We start from the raw sequence: 15,199 nt of genomic DNA, 5'->3' as shown, positions 1-15,199 counted from the left end.
ATTCTTTCTCATACTAACCTCACCCCCAAACAGCCCCTTTCCCTCCATGGAACCTTTCTGTAAGCGTAGTTTCAAAGGCTCCAGCACGGGTCCCTCTAGTCTAATTTAGTTTCTCGCTCCATTTACCATCTAGCGCGTAAATCTGAATCAGGATCGAAATCTCTCCATCAACACGCCATGTCTACTCCTACCAACGAGGAATTGCTCGCCAAGATCGAGGCGCTTTCAGCCGTGGTGGAGAAGCAATCGAAGCTCATTGCCCAAACGGGGAAGCAGCTTATCGAGAACCAAATCAAAGATGTTAAGCTGAAGATGCTGGCGGAGTCTGGCCCCAAGGTGGACTTGGACGACTACGTGACCAACGACGACATTGTTCAGCTTGTGGGGGAATTACAGGCCCAATTGGATGCCCTGGAAGAGCGTTCCATAAGACGTTTGTTCAATGTCCAGTTGAAGCAGGGCGACGAGAGACCGGTTGCTCCGTTGACCAACAAGGATGGCGAAGAGCCCGTTGCCGAGATCAAGTTCCCAGCCACGTATGACGAGTTTGCCAGCTTGGGCAAACGGAGCGTGGTGGAGTTGGCCACCTTCTACGAGATCATCTTGCCGAACCAGCCCGAAATCGATGCATTGGTTGCCAGCGAGGGTGTCGATGTGCAACAGGCCCAAGCGGCTTTGCTGGCCGAAGTTGCCTTTCCTCTTGACCAGGCAGTCGTGGATAGCTTCTCCGAGGGCCAAATTGTAGAGGTCCACGAGGAGTTGGCAAGGTACTTGGGATTGACTTGGAGGAAGACTAACACATGGTGAGAAGTCTCCCAACTGGCTACATAAATATTTGCAAATGAGATAAACCGAATAAACTGAGTAGGGATGGAAGCAACTAACCAACAGGGTTTGGCTGCGAGACTGGGACGGCCAAGAGCTGCAATACCATGTGCCATTTTCAGCAGGTATGGTAAGTAATCCGTTGAATAGATTGTAGGTCGTAAGGGCTAGAAGTCAGCAGGTAATGAATGCCATCACTTTTACTTGTGCTAAAGTTTTAGGGGTAGTCCAGTTGTACTTTTCCTAGATTCTGTATTTGCTCCACAACGCATTCAATTACATGAATTGATGGAACAACAGTCCATCACTCGATAAATAAAAGATATACGATCTTCAATAAGTTTGAGTTCTCCTTGATAGAGTTACAATGTATATTCCACTCAATTGTCCAGTAGAGTGCTAGGCCAACCAATTGGTGCAATTAGAGTGGGATACGCTCACCCTATGTCTGTGATAGATCAACAGTCATGCTAGACCCTGCAATTCGACTGGAACTGTCCGACTAGACCCCTCCAAGTAAAAGCTATAGTTTCGTGACTTCGGCAAATGGATTCGGTGCCTGGCCTACCATCCAACCCACCTCTTGTCATTCTCCCCCAATTTCAGGCAGTTGCGACAGTCGCAATTATTGTCGCAGTCAAACCGTCGTGCCTGCGTAAACACTTTTCATCGACGTGTACTAATAGAGGTTGACTGGTTTTCCAAACACGTATCCCAATGGCCGAAGAAACCACAGAGCCCGTTCAGGAGCAGATCAAGATCTCCATCTTCACGCCCATAATCTATGTGGCCGTGTTGGTGTCCATTTTCGTCACGTTTTCCGTGGTCTACAGAAGAAGGGCATTGAAGAAGTTGACCAAGGTGGAACCCATTTTCCCCGAGAACCACACAGCCACGTTGTACGAGTACTTGAAGGTCCAGTACCAGAACCCCGACATTCCCAAGGACCAGAAGCCCCACGAGAAGGTGATGAAGGCCGCTCTCTTGAGAAGAGCCGTGGAGGCCATCCGCAGATCGATGAAGCTCAAGGAAAACGAGCCTGTGTACACCAAGTTGTACCAGGACGGATTGGTGGGAGACGAGGTGTTCCAGCAGTACCAAATCCAAACCAAGTTCCAGGAGTTGGAGCTCAAGGACATTGTTCAAGAGACCGAGTCTTACAAGAAGGGCTGGGTCCAGACCTTCTTTCCTGTGGCCCAGGAGATTTGCTTCAACGAGGCCTTGAGGAGAAGATTGTATGCATTGGACGACAGGGCCAAGACCTTGTCCCACATGTGGGAGCATTACGTGGCCAAGACCGAGGAGGTGAATGAGAAGGAGAAAGAAGTGAAAGAGGTCAAGGACGTGAAGCAAACGAAGGAGTCCAAGCCTGAGGAGGAGCCCAAGGTACTTGCTGAGTCCAAGCCTGAATAGAGTAGTATAGTATAGCCACGCATACGTAACGAACAGCCGAAACTGTAGAGTTGTAGAGGTTATTCCCTGGCCAACACAGGCGTAACCATGGCTAAAACGCCTCTGCTGAGAGACCTCCCCACCCTCCCTTTTCTAGCAGGACTTCTCCCTACAGCACTCCCCACTCTAGCGAGAACTCACCATTCCGTCTCGCGCTCTCGCTAATTCGCACTACCTCGTTGCGACTGTTGATTTGCCTGATCTACAAACACCTCCAACTATCAATGTACCCCAGAGGCGTCCACCCCAACAACCCGCCAGGCCTGGGCCCAGCGGCACGTCCAGGCCAGCGTCCTCCCCAAGGCATGGCACCTCGTGGTGCCCCAATTCCCCAACCAGGCTACCCTCGGCCAATGGGCGTACCAGGAGGACCACCACAGCCAATCCCTCCCAACGCAAGAATGCCACGACACAACCCTGGCCCCCCACAAGGAGGTCCCAATGGCCCGCCACCACCGCTTCAGGATCACATGAGACAGAGACGTTCTGTGTCCGACAAATTGATCTCAGACTGCTATTCCCAGTACACCATCTCCAAGTCTGGCAAGCGGGTTCCCGAGATATCGTACCAAACCCATCTTGCCATCACCGAGTTCTCAGCATTTCCCTCTCAGCCTCCTCCGGAAAACCTTCCTCCCAGCAAACTTGGGTCCGTCAAGCCCAGAGTGATCGTGATGTGTGTCAAACAGTCGGGACGAGTCCTCTTGCAAAAGGGTAAGTTCAATGACGCAAAGAAAATCTATCAGATTGGACGTACCTGGGACTTGGACGAGCTCAAATCTATATCTCGGGCCGGCGCAAATGGCATAATACTATCCCTCAACAAAGACTATTTCTGGAGAGTCGAAGAAAACATGGAAAGAATCTGGAAATTTGTTCGGACGTTGGCCAACGCTTACGGAGGCTTCACCGGTAGATATCCCGAGCTCCATGGGTTCACACTTCAGGAATTGCAATTGCCTCCTACTCCTGTTCACAAGCCACTCGTTAACAGTCCTACTCCTAACGCCGTTCCCGGAAACCAGGATATCGTTCTCAACGAGCCTGTGCCCGATCCTGCATTATTGAAATCCAAATCGTTGAAGAGGAAAAACTTACCAAATCCTGTTCTTCCTGCAGAGCCCAAACCTGCTAAAAATGCTGCAGACTACTACCCTGGTTTCGACTTTACCTCCAATGGTCAATTGCCTCTGAAACCCATGAATGTTATCCTGCTGGATCGATCAGGAACAACAACTGCGGATACCTCGACCGCTCCTTCTGCAGTCCACACTAGTATGTACAGCACTGATAGGGAAGCAACGACTCCAGCATTACAATCGCACCCATACAAGCAAAGGTCTCCATATTCTACCAGGGAAGATGACACTAAATCTAATACAGAAGATACAGATCCTCATAGCTTTGTGTTTACCAATTCACCACAAAAACAGAACTACTCCCCAGAGAGATTACATCAATATGCCAAGGAGTCAGGAGAAACCTCACCACTAAGAAAATTCAAGCCGAACGTCTCAACTTCCGCCCCTGGTCAAAGAAATGTCTCTGAAGGATTGGAAAACTCTGCAGCCTTGGCAAATCGGTTGGAAAACCGTTTGGGTAACCCTAATAATTCGGATGATTTAATCAGAGAATTTGGGGAATCCTTACCAAAACCACCAAAACCTACCACAATGTCTCCTGATTTCGGAATTGAAGAAATTACAGATGAAAGTGACGGTGAGAAAACTCCCATCGTAGGCTACAAGAGACGGGGTACCCAGCCTAACATCGAATCTGAAATTAACGCGAAGGGTTTGGGGATAAATACCACTCAAGGTATCATAGGAGAATCCACCAATATCGAAGATAGAACAGATATGATAGACTCTTCCATTCAGGAAATTGAAGATTTGTTGGATTCCCAATTGTCTTTTGGAGGTAGCGAGTCTGTTGATAATTCATTCCAATTCAAACAATCAGAAATTGATCTTAACGATACTCTGATGGAAGGTAGCGACGACTTGAATGAAACCGAAGAATTGTTTGTGAATAGGCAGCGGTCGGTGAAGCCATCTAATTTATCCCAAACTGTACCAACCGACCCGGGTCATTCAATGGAAGAGGATGAGAGTATGTTCACACAAAATGAAACTGCTCAGATAGAATCTGAGTTGAAAATAAGAAAAAAGGAAGCCTTGGTTCCAGTTGAGAAAGATTCAGAGCTTGAAGAAATTTTGGAAGAAGTCAACTGGTCTATTTTGGATACTTCAGATTCATTAGTAAAAAAGCTTAGCAAAGAGCTTAACAATGTCAAGCAGAAGAATGTTAAAGAACTTATAGGACTTGACTTCAGCAAGAATGAAGCAAGTAACGATATGATTGTCTCGATCGGTGAAATTGAGAATTTCACTCAAATTTTCAAAAAGATGGAGGTAGATTTCAAATTCTTAGCTAGCGACATCAATCAAATTGAGAACGATTCGCAAGGTCTCCAGGTCAAATCTATCAACAAGAAAATTCTTTTCAAAGATCTCAAAGGTATTCTTGATAAGGTGAGCATTAATCAAGATGATTTGAGAGCAATTGAGGATTTTAAAGATTTCGAGCGCTTGAATAAGCTCGAGAGCTTGGAGAAAAGATTATTGAAATTGTATGATGCACTTGGTACTATCAGAAACGACGAAGACAATGATTTGAGCTCAATGAGGGCCTTGATTCAATACAGGGCTACTTATGAAAAGGTTGCGACTCGATTTATTAAGCATTTTAATAATTTCTCGTGCATTCAGTTTAAGACAATTGTCGGACAGCTCAGTGAAAACTTAACAGTTTTCAGACCAAGTGCACTTCTCAGAGAGTTGAATAACCTCTTGATATATTCCAGTATAACTTATTTTGTCAAAGACGTGGATCTGGTCAATTTCCAACAATTGAATGATTACTTTAGTCAACAATTGGAGGAGTTCTTGGAAAATTTGATAAGGAATAAGATCAAGGGAATCACATTCACTACAGCAGCTCCAATTCAATCTGATCCATCTACCCCGGTTGAACTCAAGAAATCAAGAACATTAAGATTATCTAGAAAGATTAGTAAGTTGGGCCACAGTGGAAGTAACGACGACACTGAGCAGATTCAACAACACTTGGATAATCTCAAGAAATACAAAACTCAAAATTCTAACGAGATTGAGGATCCAAAGGTGATCATGGAGATTATTGAAGAAACTAAGGATTTGATTGTTAATGTACAGTTCTTCGTGGCAGCATATTTCCATTATGATAAATCTAATACATTGGATTTCAACGAATTTGTTCAAGCTCATCCATACAGAGAGAGAAGAGAGTTTTTGGATGAAATGCCAAGCACTCAGATCGAAAGATTATCGAAAGACCAGACTTTCTCGACTAATGAGTTGATTGCACATATGACATCTATCTTTGGAAATTTTATTAATGTCATTTTGAAGAAGATCAACCCTGTCGAGCTCAACTTGCCAATTATATTGATATACTTGGAAACTGCTTTCAATGAGTACACAAATGTACCTAACCTGGAATACCTCACATTTAATTTCTTGAAGAAGATGATTGATAAGTTCAGGAACGGATGGAACAAATTCATTAGAAGTCAAATTGAGAATATTAATAACTCAATGGTTATGGCCAAGGGTGGAATTTTACCAGCAATCAAAAACGTCAATCAATTATTACTAATTATTGAATCTTCATTGGAGAACAATCACAATTTGGCTGACACTCTGGTTCGCTCGATGCTCGATTCATCTTATGCGGATATCGCTGCGTCACTTGTGGACTTGTTTACGAAGGATGATCCATTACTTAAGAATCACGAGTTTGATGACAAGGAAAGAGAATACCGTAACATCAACATCTTGCAAAACATTTACTACATTTTACAACAATTGGAGGCTTTTAGTACAGTGAATTTGAAGGTATTTAAGCTGAGACTTCAGGAAATTTTTGACAAGGTGGAAAAGACATACTTCCAAAGAATTTTAACGAAGAGCATTGGCAAATTGATTGAGTTCATTACTAATTATGAAGCCTTGGAAAAGATGAATAATGGTAAACCTAAGAAGTACAACAAAAAGTTCATCAAATCCCTCTTGAGTGGATACAATCATAAGGATTTGACACTAAAAGTGGAAGATATCGAAAAGAAATTGGAGAAACATTTCATAATCGGCAAGGATATGTTTGAAAAGGATTTGTTAGATAGATTGTGGAAGGATACGGAGGAGGAGTTTGTGGACTATTTCAAGCGCTTGGAGAGAATATTAAGATCAGGATTTGAAGATGTCGATGGAGGCGTGAGCAGTATGGAAGTCCGGCAAATCTTCAGATCTGTTCATTAAGATCTTACTCACAAATCGTGTATATTATAATATATATGCTAAGAACTTGACTGTTTTGGTATCCCATGTAATTTCGGGAAATTTTAGTGCCAGACTTTAATGCTTATAATAGCGATAGTCAAAATCACATACGTCAGCCCAAAGTGGAACATGCCACGAGTTGAATTTTAATAGTATCCTCCTTCTGTTTGATTTTCACTGCTTGTGCTAGAATTACCCAATGGATTATATGCAGTTACCTTGCTCGTAGGTATCAGAGTTCCCAAGGGCCATTTCGAATCGTTATGCACTTCACTCCAGTCGACCACCTTATCAAACTTTAAATTATCGTTTTCTTTGGTGAATTTCAAGTGCAATGCAATCAATTGATCAAACAAATAAGTCAAATCATTCAAGATTATTCCTGACTTATCGTTAAAAACACTCTTATCAAAATTTAGTGTAGAGACGGAATTTAAACTCTTCAATACACTCTCATTCTTCATAATAAGATATTTCGATTTCAACTTGGATAACTTTTTCGTATCATTTACCTCCACCTTTTTGGACTGCAAATTCAACAAACTAAAGTTGAGCAATCCAATTGCGTGGCCAAGCTTGTCTTGCTGGTAATTTTCAATGGCAAGGAAAAGGCCAGCATATGCATTGGAGTATTTTTCAACCACTTCCAAATATTCTTGCCAATTGGATGTGTCAATTTCCGATACTGTTGTATCAAGTTCCTTTAACAATACTTTCGAGGCCGCAAGTTCATTCACAATAAATATAGCCACTCTTGAGAGCATACCGTTGTTTTTTGTAGAAATCGAGTTACTCATGTCAAAAGAAAGGCGATTTATCCATGAGGATTTGGATAGGATAGACATTTGTATGCAAATTTCGCTTATTTTGATAATGAATAAAAACACCAATGGTGAAATTGAGCCCAGATCACAGCTAATGGCAATTTCAGATACGTACTTGCCAAATGCACTGAATGAGATGGCTTTTCTGTAGAAAGCAGCTACTTGTTTCCACTTCTTTGTTGTATCGTCATTATCTTTGGAGGAATCGATAAGCTCGTTTGTGAGTTCTGACCCAATCTTGATATAGATGAATGAAAGAGACACTAGGACCGTTTCTACTTCGTTTGCCAAAGTCCATGATAGTTCTTTAGACTCATCTCTTGCAAATTTCTTCATCAATTTCGCTCTAAAACGAGTGCTACGCCCAACACCTTTCCAGGGTATGTCTTTGGTGGCCATTTCGATGGTTGTAAAGGAACGGATCAACTCGCCTTGGTCTTCCCGTTGAGTTCTTTCCACTCCGAAGCGAAAAATGTCTTCGAGATACAGTTCAAGATTCACGGCATATCTGATCGAATCATTGTAGTTGCCAATTGAGTCCGTGACCACTGACGAACGCTTTGTAGTAAGCTCGGATAAGCTGGTGCGGATTTTGGTGGCTAACGGAAGCGGTGGCGTATTGGGTAGGACGATCATGGCTCAGGAAGTTGTTGGAAGGACTGGTTACGATGTTGCTTCAGGCACAATTGCAAGGTTGAACAGCTAACCGGAACTAGGTGGTTATTCCGGAGTGCCAAGTCTGGGGTGGAAAGTGAGCTTGGTCATCGATTACGTAATAATCAACCACCAGGCGTGGAGTATGCGGAGGTGGGACGGAAACATGCTCACTTTTGTGGCGTGGAAGCGTTACTGTGGGAGCTCCCCCAGTGGCCCACCCAAACCCTCGACCTAAAGTGAACACACCTTCTGACTCTACACTCTCCCTCCGGCTCCATCCGACACGACCAAGCGTTCCCCACTATATAGTGTGCTGACGTAAGTGACCCCTTCTGTCTATATCACCCACTTTTTGGCCCGTGCGCATGCGATGAAGTGCACTCGGAGTGATCCATCGAGACAGATCACCTACTCTGAGCATCACCCCAAGGCGCCCACGGAAAAGTGCATAGATTGAAGACAGCCATCAGTCGTACACTACGCCCATTGGAGCTGCCAGAACTGCCATTAACCACCACCATCACCACTTCGTTGTTGTCCGCCACTTCGCACCATCTTTTGGACACATCCTCGTTCGCTATTCGTCTCCAACATGAAAACTGAAGTCTCGACCAAGTACGGTATAGTCATAGACTCGGGGTCTTCGGGTTCACGGATCCAGATCTACAAATGGGAGGATCCAGCGGCCTTGAAGGCGTCCCAAGATTCCAAGCTTCTCAAATCACCTCCAAAAATAGTCCAAGAAAGAGACTGGACCCTCAAAACTACTCCCGGCATTTCGACGTTTAACACTCCTGCAAAGGTCTCCAAGATATGGTCCGACCACTACTCCAAGTTGATTGAGTTTGCTCAGGGAATCATTCCTGCGTCCCAGCACGGCGACACCCCCATTTTCATCTTGTCCACTGCTGGTATGAGATTGTTGTCTCCAGATAAGCAGACTGCCATTCTCAAAGAAACTTGTGCCGTCATAAGACAAAACACCAACTTCTACCTCCCAAACTGTGGCGACTACATCCAGATCATAGATGGTAAAACAGAAGGAATGTATGGATGGCTAGGCTTGAATTACCTCATGGGTCAATTTGACGAGTACGATCTGTCTGCAGAAAAGCATGAATCCATTGGTTTCATGGACATGGGTGGTGCTTCTAGTCAAATTGCCTTTGTGCCTTCTTCCAAAGAGGAATTGGAGAAGCATAACGAAGACTTATCCTTAGTCACCTTGAGAAACATCAATGGTGATACTCAAAAGTGGAATGTATTTGTGGAAACTTGGTTGGGGTTCGGGGCCAACGAGGCACGTAATCGTTTCTTAAAAAGTCTTATTAGTTTGGCGTCCTATGAGAATGATAACGCTAAAGACATCAATGACCCCTGTTTACCAAAGGGTGCTTCCTTCGAATACACCTACATGGATAAGAAGTATAATATCAAGGGTCTTGGAAACTATGAAATGTGTCTTAAGAACACATATCCATTGCTCATGAAAAATATTCCGTGTGAAAGTGAACCTTGTCTCTTTAACGGGGTTCATGGTCCCAAAATGAATTTTGACGCAGACAAGTTTGTCGGAATCTCTGAATATTGGTACACCGCCAATGACATTTTCCAAAGCGGAGGTGAGTACAATTATCACAAGTTCAACGAGAAAGTCAAAGAATATTGTGAGAGTGATTGGTCCCAGATTTTAGAGAATTCAAAGGAGGGAAAATATTCGGGTTTGGATCCTAACACGTTTCTCAGAGATGCCTGTTTTAAAGCCAACTGGGTGTTGAATGTTTTGCACGAAGGTTTTGAACTCCCAAGATTAGGATTAGAAGTCCCCGACAACGGTGCAACCCCAGATGATGTTCTCAATGAACATGTCCCTTTCAAGTCAACAGACTCTGTGAATGGTGAAGAATTGTCTTGGACTTTAGGGAAGATTTTGTTATTCGCGTCCTCGCAGATTGATGCCGAAGGTTCGTCGGGTGACTCCCTTGAAGTTGGGATATTTCCAAGTGAAATCTCAGGTAAACCATTCATACCTGGAGGTGGCTCCCTTAAGAATTATAGTAGTGATGATGACAGTGACAATGAAGGAAACTCATCATCATTTGGGATACTTTCAGTTCTATTATTCTTCATTTTATTATTGGCTCTTTACCAGCTTAGATCCATTAACTGGGACAAGTACAACTACAAATTCAAAAGGCTTACTGCACCAGTAAGAAATTTTGCTTTTGCAGTGGGATCTAGAATCCCTATTGTTGATAAATTCGCTCACAAGTATGAGGAAATTAATTTGCAGAATGACGTGAATATTAATCTCGAAGAAGGTCTCATGTCTTCATTATCTACAAGTCCCAAATTGCAGCAAACTTCAGTGTTGAGGACAAGGCTGAACATCAACTTGAATGATGGAGATGGAGACTCGGAATATTTGCAACTGCCTCCAATTCCAAGGAGCTTTAGTAGCTTAAATACTCCAAATGGGTTTACTAATTTCAACAAACCTTTCGTGGTTCCAAAGAGAAATGCATCATTCTATCACTCGGAAAATACGAGTAGAGAGAGTTTCAGGAAAAGTTGAGTGATTGTTTTTGAAAAGCTTCAAAATTGTCCTGGCAGATAATAAGCTTACTGACACTGTATTCTATACATTGACCAAACTTCACTTCATAAACAGAATCGCATTATTACATATTTGGGCTTATTTGTTAGAATAAACACCAGAGACTATAGACCGGGTTCCGATTGTAAGATAAGTAATCTGTAAACGGATGATACAAAAAGTATTTTAGTTGGATGCAAAATACCACCTTTTTTAATTGTGCACTTAGGTTCTTGCAACCGAGACAAGTTTTCTTCCTATTAAGGTGTGGTTCTTCAGTTGGCGGCTAACGAAATGTTGGTCAAATGTTTTCTCCTTTTGAAAGAAATTCCTGAAATGAAGAGAGAGTTCAAAATCATGGCTAAATTGAAAGCAAGGGTAGTAGTGAGTAGGCTTCCGATTGTTGGGAAGATCGTCAAGAACAGCTCTAGAAATAAGAAAACAGAAACAACCATTTTCAAAGATGGAGGCTGCCTAGAATTCATCCCAGAAGAGCACGATGTGTCGGGATGGCAAGTAGCTGATTAGTTCACATTTTGAATCCGATAATATGGTTATAGATGGGGTAACAATATATTAATTCCGAATGATTCTCGAATGCATTCTAGGTAATTTCAAATTTTTTGCAAGATTCTATAAAAAGTACACGAAATATTATCCGAAGTTTAACCTCCGTGAAGCGCATTTGAGTACACATAGTTTAGTATTAATACACTATGTAAACTTTCGCTTTCATCTTCGTATCAGTGTTTCGGTGCGCTGTAGCGTTATGTTACTTCTAACACTTACTTTTGCGATTACATTAGTTAAATGAGAATTACAAGATTCATTCAATAAGATAATTATTTCGTCTGACTTGATCCCTACTGACAAACTTCCGATATCATTTCTGTTGCTAGCCTTTTCAGATCAATTGGACTAGAACGGGAAAGTTACACAAAACAATTTTAAGACCATATGAGTTTCTTCAAAACAATATCTTCACAAATGAAAGATGTTGGTCTTTCAAACTATCCCCTTTGCAGAATCTATAATAAATCTTAACTGTTTCTATACTTCGTGCGCAATCTCGTTCTTATCTTGTGACATAGCTTATATACGAATATTTGTGATAATTCTGACTTGATAATTTTTCAAAAGTCGTTGTACTCAATTTTAAACAAGCCTACTTTGAAGGTACCATTGGCAATCACTTGGTTGAGTTGCTTAGCAATAATCTCTACCTCTAGACAGTCCTGGCTGACTTTTAGATAACGTCGCATATATCTGATTTGGTGGGGCGCGAGCTCATCCCATCGCACTCATGTGCACTCTTGAAAACCTCTTCAAAATCAAAATTATTCACACACAACTCAAGTCATCACAGCATAATGAGAGTCAAGAAGCCTACCTCCAAGAGGACTACCACCCGTATGAGGGAAGGTATCAAGAAGAAATCCCTTGCCCACCAAAGAAAAACCAGAAAGTTGGCCAAGAAGGATGTCACTTGGAAGTCCAGAAACAAGAAGGATCCTGGTATCCCAGCCAGTTTCCCTTACAAGGAAAAGATTATCCACGAATTGGAAGAGGGACGTCGTGTGGACAAGGAGAAGAGGGAAGAGCAACGTTTGATCCGTCAAAGGGAGAAAGAAGCCGCCATAGCACGTGGTGAAGAAGTAGAAGACCTCATGGATCAAGATGAAGAAGAAGGTGAAGGTGGAATGGCTGCTTTGTTACAGTCCGCACAGAGAGCTGCCAAGGACTTTGACGGTGAGGCCGATGACGATGACATGGTAGACTCTGACGACGAAGTCGTTGAGTACGAACTTAGTGAAGATGAAGAGGACCAAGGCAAATCTGAGTTAGACAAATCCCGTAGGGCTTACGACAAGATCTTCAAGACTGTTGTCGATTCTGCAGATGTCATTTTATACGTTTTGGACGCCAGAGACCCAGAAGCTACCAGATCCAGAAAGGTCGAACAAGCTGTTTTGCAAAACCCTGGAAAGAGATTGATTTTACTTTTGAACAAGGTCGATTTGATCCCAACTAATGCTTTGAACCAATGGCTTGATTTCTTAAAGTCTTCCTTCCCAACAATTCCAATCAAAGCATCTCCAGGATCTGCTAATTCTACCTCTTTCAACAAGAACTTGACTTCTGCTATCACCGCATCTTCATTATTGCAAGCATTGAAGAGTTACGCAGCTAAGTCCAACCTTAAAAGATCTATAATTGTTGGTGTTATCGGATATCCTAATGTTGGTAAGTCTTCCATTATAAATGCCTTGACTAACAGACACGGAAACAGCTCAAAGGCTTGTCCTGTGGGTAACCAAGCTGGTGTCACCACTTCTATGAGAGAAGTCAAGATTGACAACAAGTTGAAGATCTTGGATTCCCCAGGTATAGTCTTCCCTGACGAAGTTGTCAACTCCAAGAAGGTATCAAAGGTCCAACAGGAAGCTAAATTGGCATTATTATCAGCATTACCACCTAAGCAAATCATAGACCCACTTCCAGCCGTGAAGATGCTCTTGAAGAAATTATCTAAGGACACCGAAATGGCAGATGGCTTGAAGGAGTACTACCAATTACCTCCAGTTCCATCTACTGACCTTGATGAATTCAGTAAGCATTTCTTGATCCACGTTGCCAGAACCAGAGGAAGATTAGGCAGACATGGTATTCCAAACTTGGAGTCTGCTGCTATGGCCGTTTTGAACGACTGGAGAGACGGTAGAATCATCGGTTGGACTTTACCAAAGGCATCCAAGGCTACTGCTGAAAGTGCTGAGGATTTGGATGCACCAAAGAGCTCCATGAGAGGTGAAAAGGAGCCACCAAAGGTCGAGCAGACTACTGTTGTCACCGAATGGGCAAAGGAATTTGACTTAGATGCTTTGTTCGCCACTATTGGAAACTAATCGAGCGATGAGTGTTACCAATACTAGTAGCTCAGAGCTGATGTATAGTAATAAAGATTAACTGAAGGAACCCTTTTACGAGCGTAGCTACAAATCTAGATTCCGCCATATGAAGCAGCTCTCCTAGAATTGAACAATTGGTATTTAGTAAGATCATATATTCATATTAACATCACTGGGCCATATCATGGAAATTAGTGGAGCTAACCATCCAATGCAAAGCCTACATCCACACCCTTGAATTCTTCAGCCAATTTGACTAGCTTTTCCTTCAACATCTGCAAGTTTTCGGTTTCAGGTTCAAACCTGGGGAGCCATTCGGCTACGCCATGCTGTAAAATTCCCTTTGCACGGGACTTGCCGTATCCTACGTGGCCATAAGAACCATGGAGGGTGATTCTTTTGCTGGACGAGTCGTACTCGCCTCTGTGAAGGATATTGTTGTTGTAGAAAACGATATCACCAGGTTTCAAATCCACAGTGATTTGGCCTGAGATGTGCTCCTTACGGTCCCCGTTTATGGTCTTTTCACGCTCCTCGGCTGTCCTGACTCTGTTGTGGGACTTAGGAATCACAATCAAGCACTTGTCCTCGGTGAGGGCCAAGTTGAATTGGGCACCAGCCGCTGAAGCACCAATATCAGCCAACTGTTCAGCCTCTTCGGCCTCGGTGACCTCAGGCTTAATGGTGTCTCTGTGCCAGTCCAAGCCAAAGTTGGTCAAGGGGTTGATGAGCATGTTCATCAACTCCATCGACAAGCCGTCCTTCGAAATCTGAAGAATGTCACCAGCAACGTCCAAGATCTTGTCACTGGAATACACTTCGTGGAAGGGCAACGCGAGCTTGCCCAAGTCAGGGTGCAATAAGCCACTGACGCCCCAGATGTCGGGACTGAAGTTCTTGGGCCATGGTGGGAACTGCTTGCCGCGAGTTCTGACATGAGGCCAGTCACCGTCTCTGGCCAACTGGACCACTGCCTCGGATGCTTCGAGGTACTGGGCGACTTCTTGGGGACTGAGAAACCCGCGGATCACTGTGAATCCATTCTCTGCAATTTGGTCGTGGTGGTAGTGTGGAATCTGTGCTGGCATGACTAGTTGGCTGATGGAGTCTCCAGAATGGTGGGCTTATATATTCTCCACAAATGGCATGCAACATGATCCAGAATGCAACATGCGCGGCTCATTTAGATAACCAACCCTATGTAACGTTACGGAACAGCTGGAGGTGTGGGGTGCAAACAGGGCCGGGAATAAGATGGGTGCCCAGAAGCTTGCCATATGTTACACTGGAGCCGAGGTTACAGTTTGGTACAGACTTTGGGTCCTGTTTCATCGTGCCATCGCTGACGTTTAACACTACTCCACATTTCGTATATCTGCAGGGTAGTGCATAAACGCACGTTCCCTTGGGCCCTGCGGTGATGACAGGACCAGACAAGGCGATGGAAAGGCACTGGGTGTAATGGGCGTGACGTATTGAGTACACTGGTGGGTAGTCTCCACCAATTTATCTCGAGAAGCCACAACAGCGAAGTGGACAATTCGATACCAGAGT

At 43.5% G+C, this 15,199-nt stretch overlaps 7 protein-coding genes across 7 annotated transcripts; 5 read left to right on the top strand and 2 right to left on the bottom strand.

Moving 5' to 3' along the window:
• Window positions 1-177: 177 nt before the first annotated feature.
• On the top strand, window positions 178-807 carry MRP8 (Mrp8p; the record flags this gene model as incomplete). The annotated part of the gene is made up of 1 exon (XM_020211248.1): window positions 178-807. The coding sequence occupies one exon, from the start codon at window positions 178-180 to the stop codon at window positions 805-807; it is 630 nt and encodes a 209-aa protein (XP_020062127.1).
• A 415-nt stretch (window positions 808-1,222) lies between these two features.
• CANTADRAFT_71405 (Sec63 complex subunit) lies at window positions 1,223-2,382 on the top strand. Its single transcript, XM_020211068.1, has one exon. The coding sequence runs from the start codon at window positions 1,543-1,545 to the stop codon at window positions 2,236-2,238; it is 696 nt and encodes a 231-aa protein (XP_020062126.1). The 5' UTR covers window positions 1,223-1,542; the 3' UTR covers window positions 2,239-2,382.
• Window positions 2,383-2,488: 106 nt separating this feature from the next.
• On the top strand, window positions 2,489-7,068 carry SEC3 (GTP-Rho binding exocyst subunit). Its single transcript, XM_020208103.1, has one exon. The coding sequence runs from the start codon at window positions 2,502-2,504 to the stop codon at window positions 6,636-6,638; it is 4,137 nt and encodes a 1,378-aa protein (XP_020062125.1). The 5' UTR covers window positions 2,489-2,501; the 3' UTR covers window positions 6,639-7,068.
• On the bottom strand, window positions 6,309-8,558 carry CANTADRAFT_27419 (uncharacterized protein). The gene has a single exon (XM_020208102.1). The coding sequence runs from the start codon at window positions 8,117-8,119 to the stop codon at window positions 6,806-6,808; it is 1,314 nt and encodes a 437-aa protein (XP_020062124.1). The 5' UTR covers window positions 8,120-8,558; the 3' UTR covers window positions 6,309-6,805.
• Window positions 8,559-8,732: 174 nt separating this feature from the next.
• Window positions 8,733-10,715, top strand: CANTADRAFT_92153 (apyrase; the record flags this gene model as incomplete). The annotated part of the gene is made up of 1 exon (XM_020211922.1): window positions 8,733-10,715. One exon carries the CDS (start codon window positions 8,733-8,735, stop codon window positions 10,713-10,715), a length of 1,983 nt encoding a protein of 660 aa, XP_020062123.1.
• Window positions 10,716-11,984: 1,269 nt separating this feature from the next.
• CANTADRAFT_27417 (RNA-binding GTPase) lies at window positions 11,985-13,714 on the top strand. Its single transcript, XM_020208101.1, has one exon. The coding sequence runs from the start codon at window positions 12,107-12,109 to the stop codon at window positions 13,640-13,642; it is 1,536 nt and encodes a 511-aa protein (XP_020062122.1). The 5' UTR covers window positions 11,985-12,106; the 3' UTR covers window positions 13,643-13,714.
• A 131-nt stretch (window positions 13,715-13,845) lies between these two features.
• Window positions 13,846-14,733, bottom strand: CANTADRAFT_56841 (uncharacterized protein; the record flags this gene model as incomplete). The annotated part of the gene is made up of 1 exon (XM_020210628.1): window positions 13,846-14,733. The coding sequence occupies one exon, from the start codon at window positions 14,731-14,733 to the stop codon at window positions 13,846-13,848; it is 888 nt and encodes a 295-aa protein (XP_020062121.1).
• Window positions 14,734-15,199: the final 466 nt, after the last annotated feature.

This window comes from Suhomyces tanzawaensis (assembly GCF_001661415.1).
Source record: "Suhomyces tanzawaensis NRRL Y-17324 unplaced genomic scaffold CANTAscaffold_8, whole genome shotgun sequence".
Taxonomy (NCBI): Eukaryota; Fungi; Ascomycota; class Pichiomycetes; order Serinales; family Debaryomycetaceae; genus Suhomyces; species Suhomyces tanzawaensis.
The sequence above is the reverse complement of the archived record's forward strand: the minus strand, read 5'-3'. Positions and strand labels throughout refer to the sequence as shown.

Bases quoted from the DNA above. Each gene is read 5' to 3' on its own strand.
- SEC3 (XM_020208103.1), top strand. From the start codon at position 2,502: ATGTACCCCAGAGGCGTCCACCCCAACAACCCGCCAGGCCTGGGCCCA.
- CANTADRAFT_27419 (XM_020208102.1), bottom strand. From the start codon at position 8,119: ATGATCGTCCTACCCAATACGCCACCGCTTCCGTTAGCCACCAAAATC.
- CANTADRAFT_71405 (XM_020211068.1), top strand. From the start codon at position 1,543: ATGGCCGAAGAAACCACAGAGCCCGTTCAGGAGCAGATCAAGATCTCC.
- CANTADRAFT_27417 (XM_020208101.1), top strand. From the start codon at position 12,107: ATGAGAGTCAAGAAGCCTACCTCCAAGAGGACTACCACCCGTATGAGG.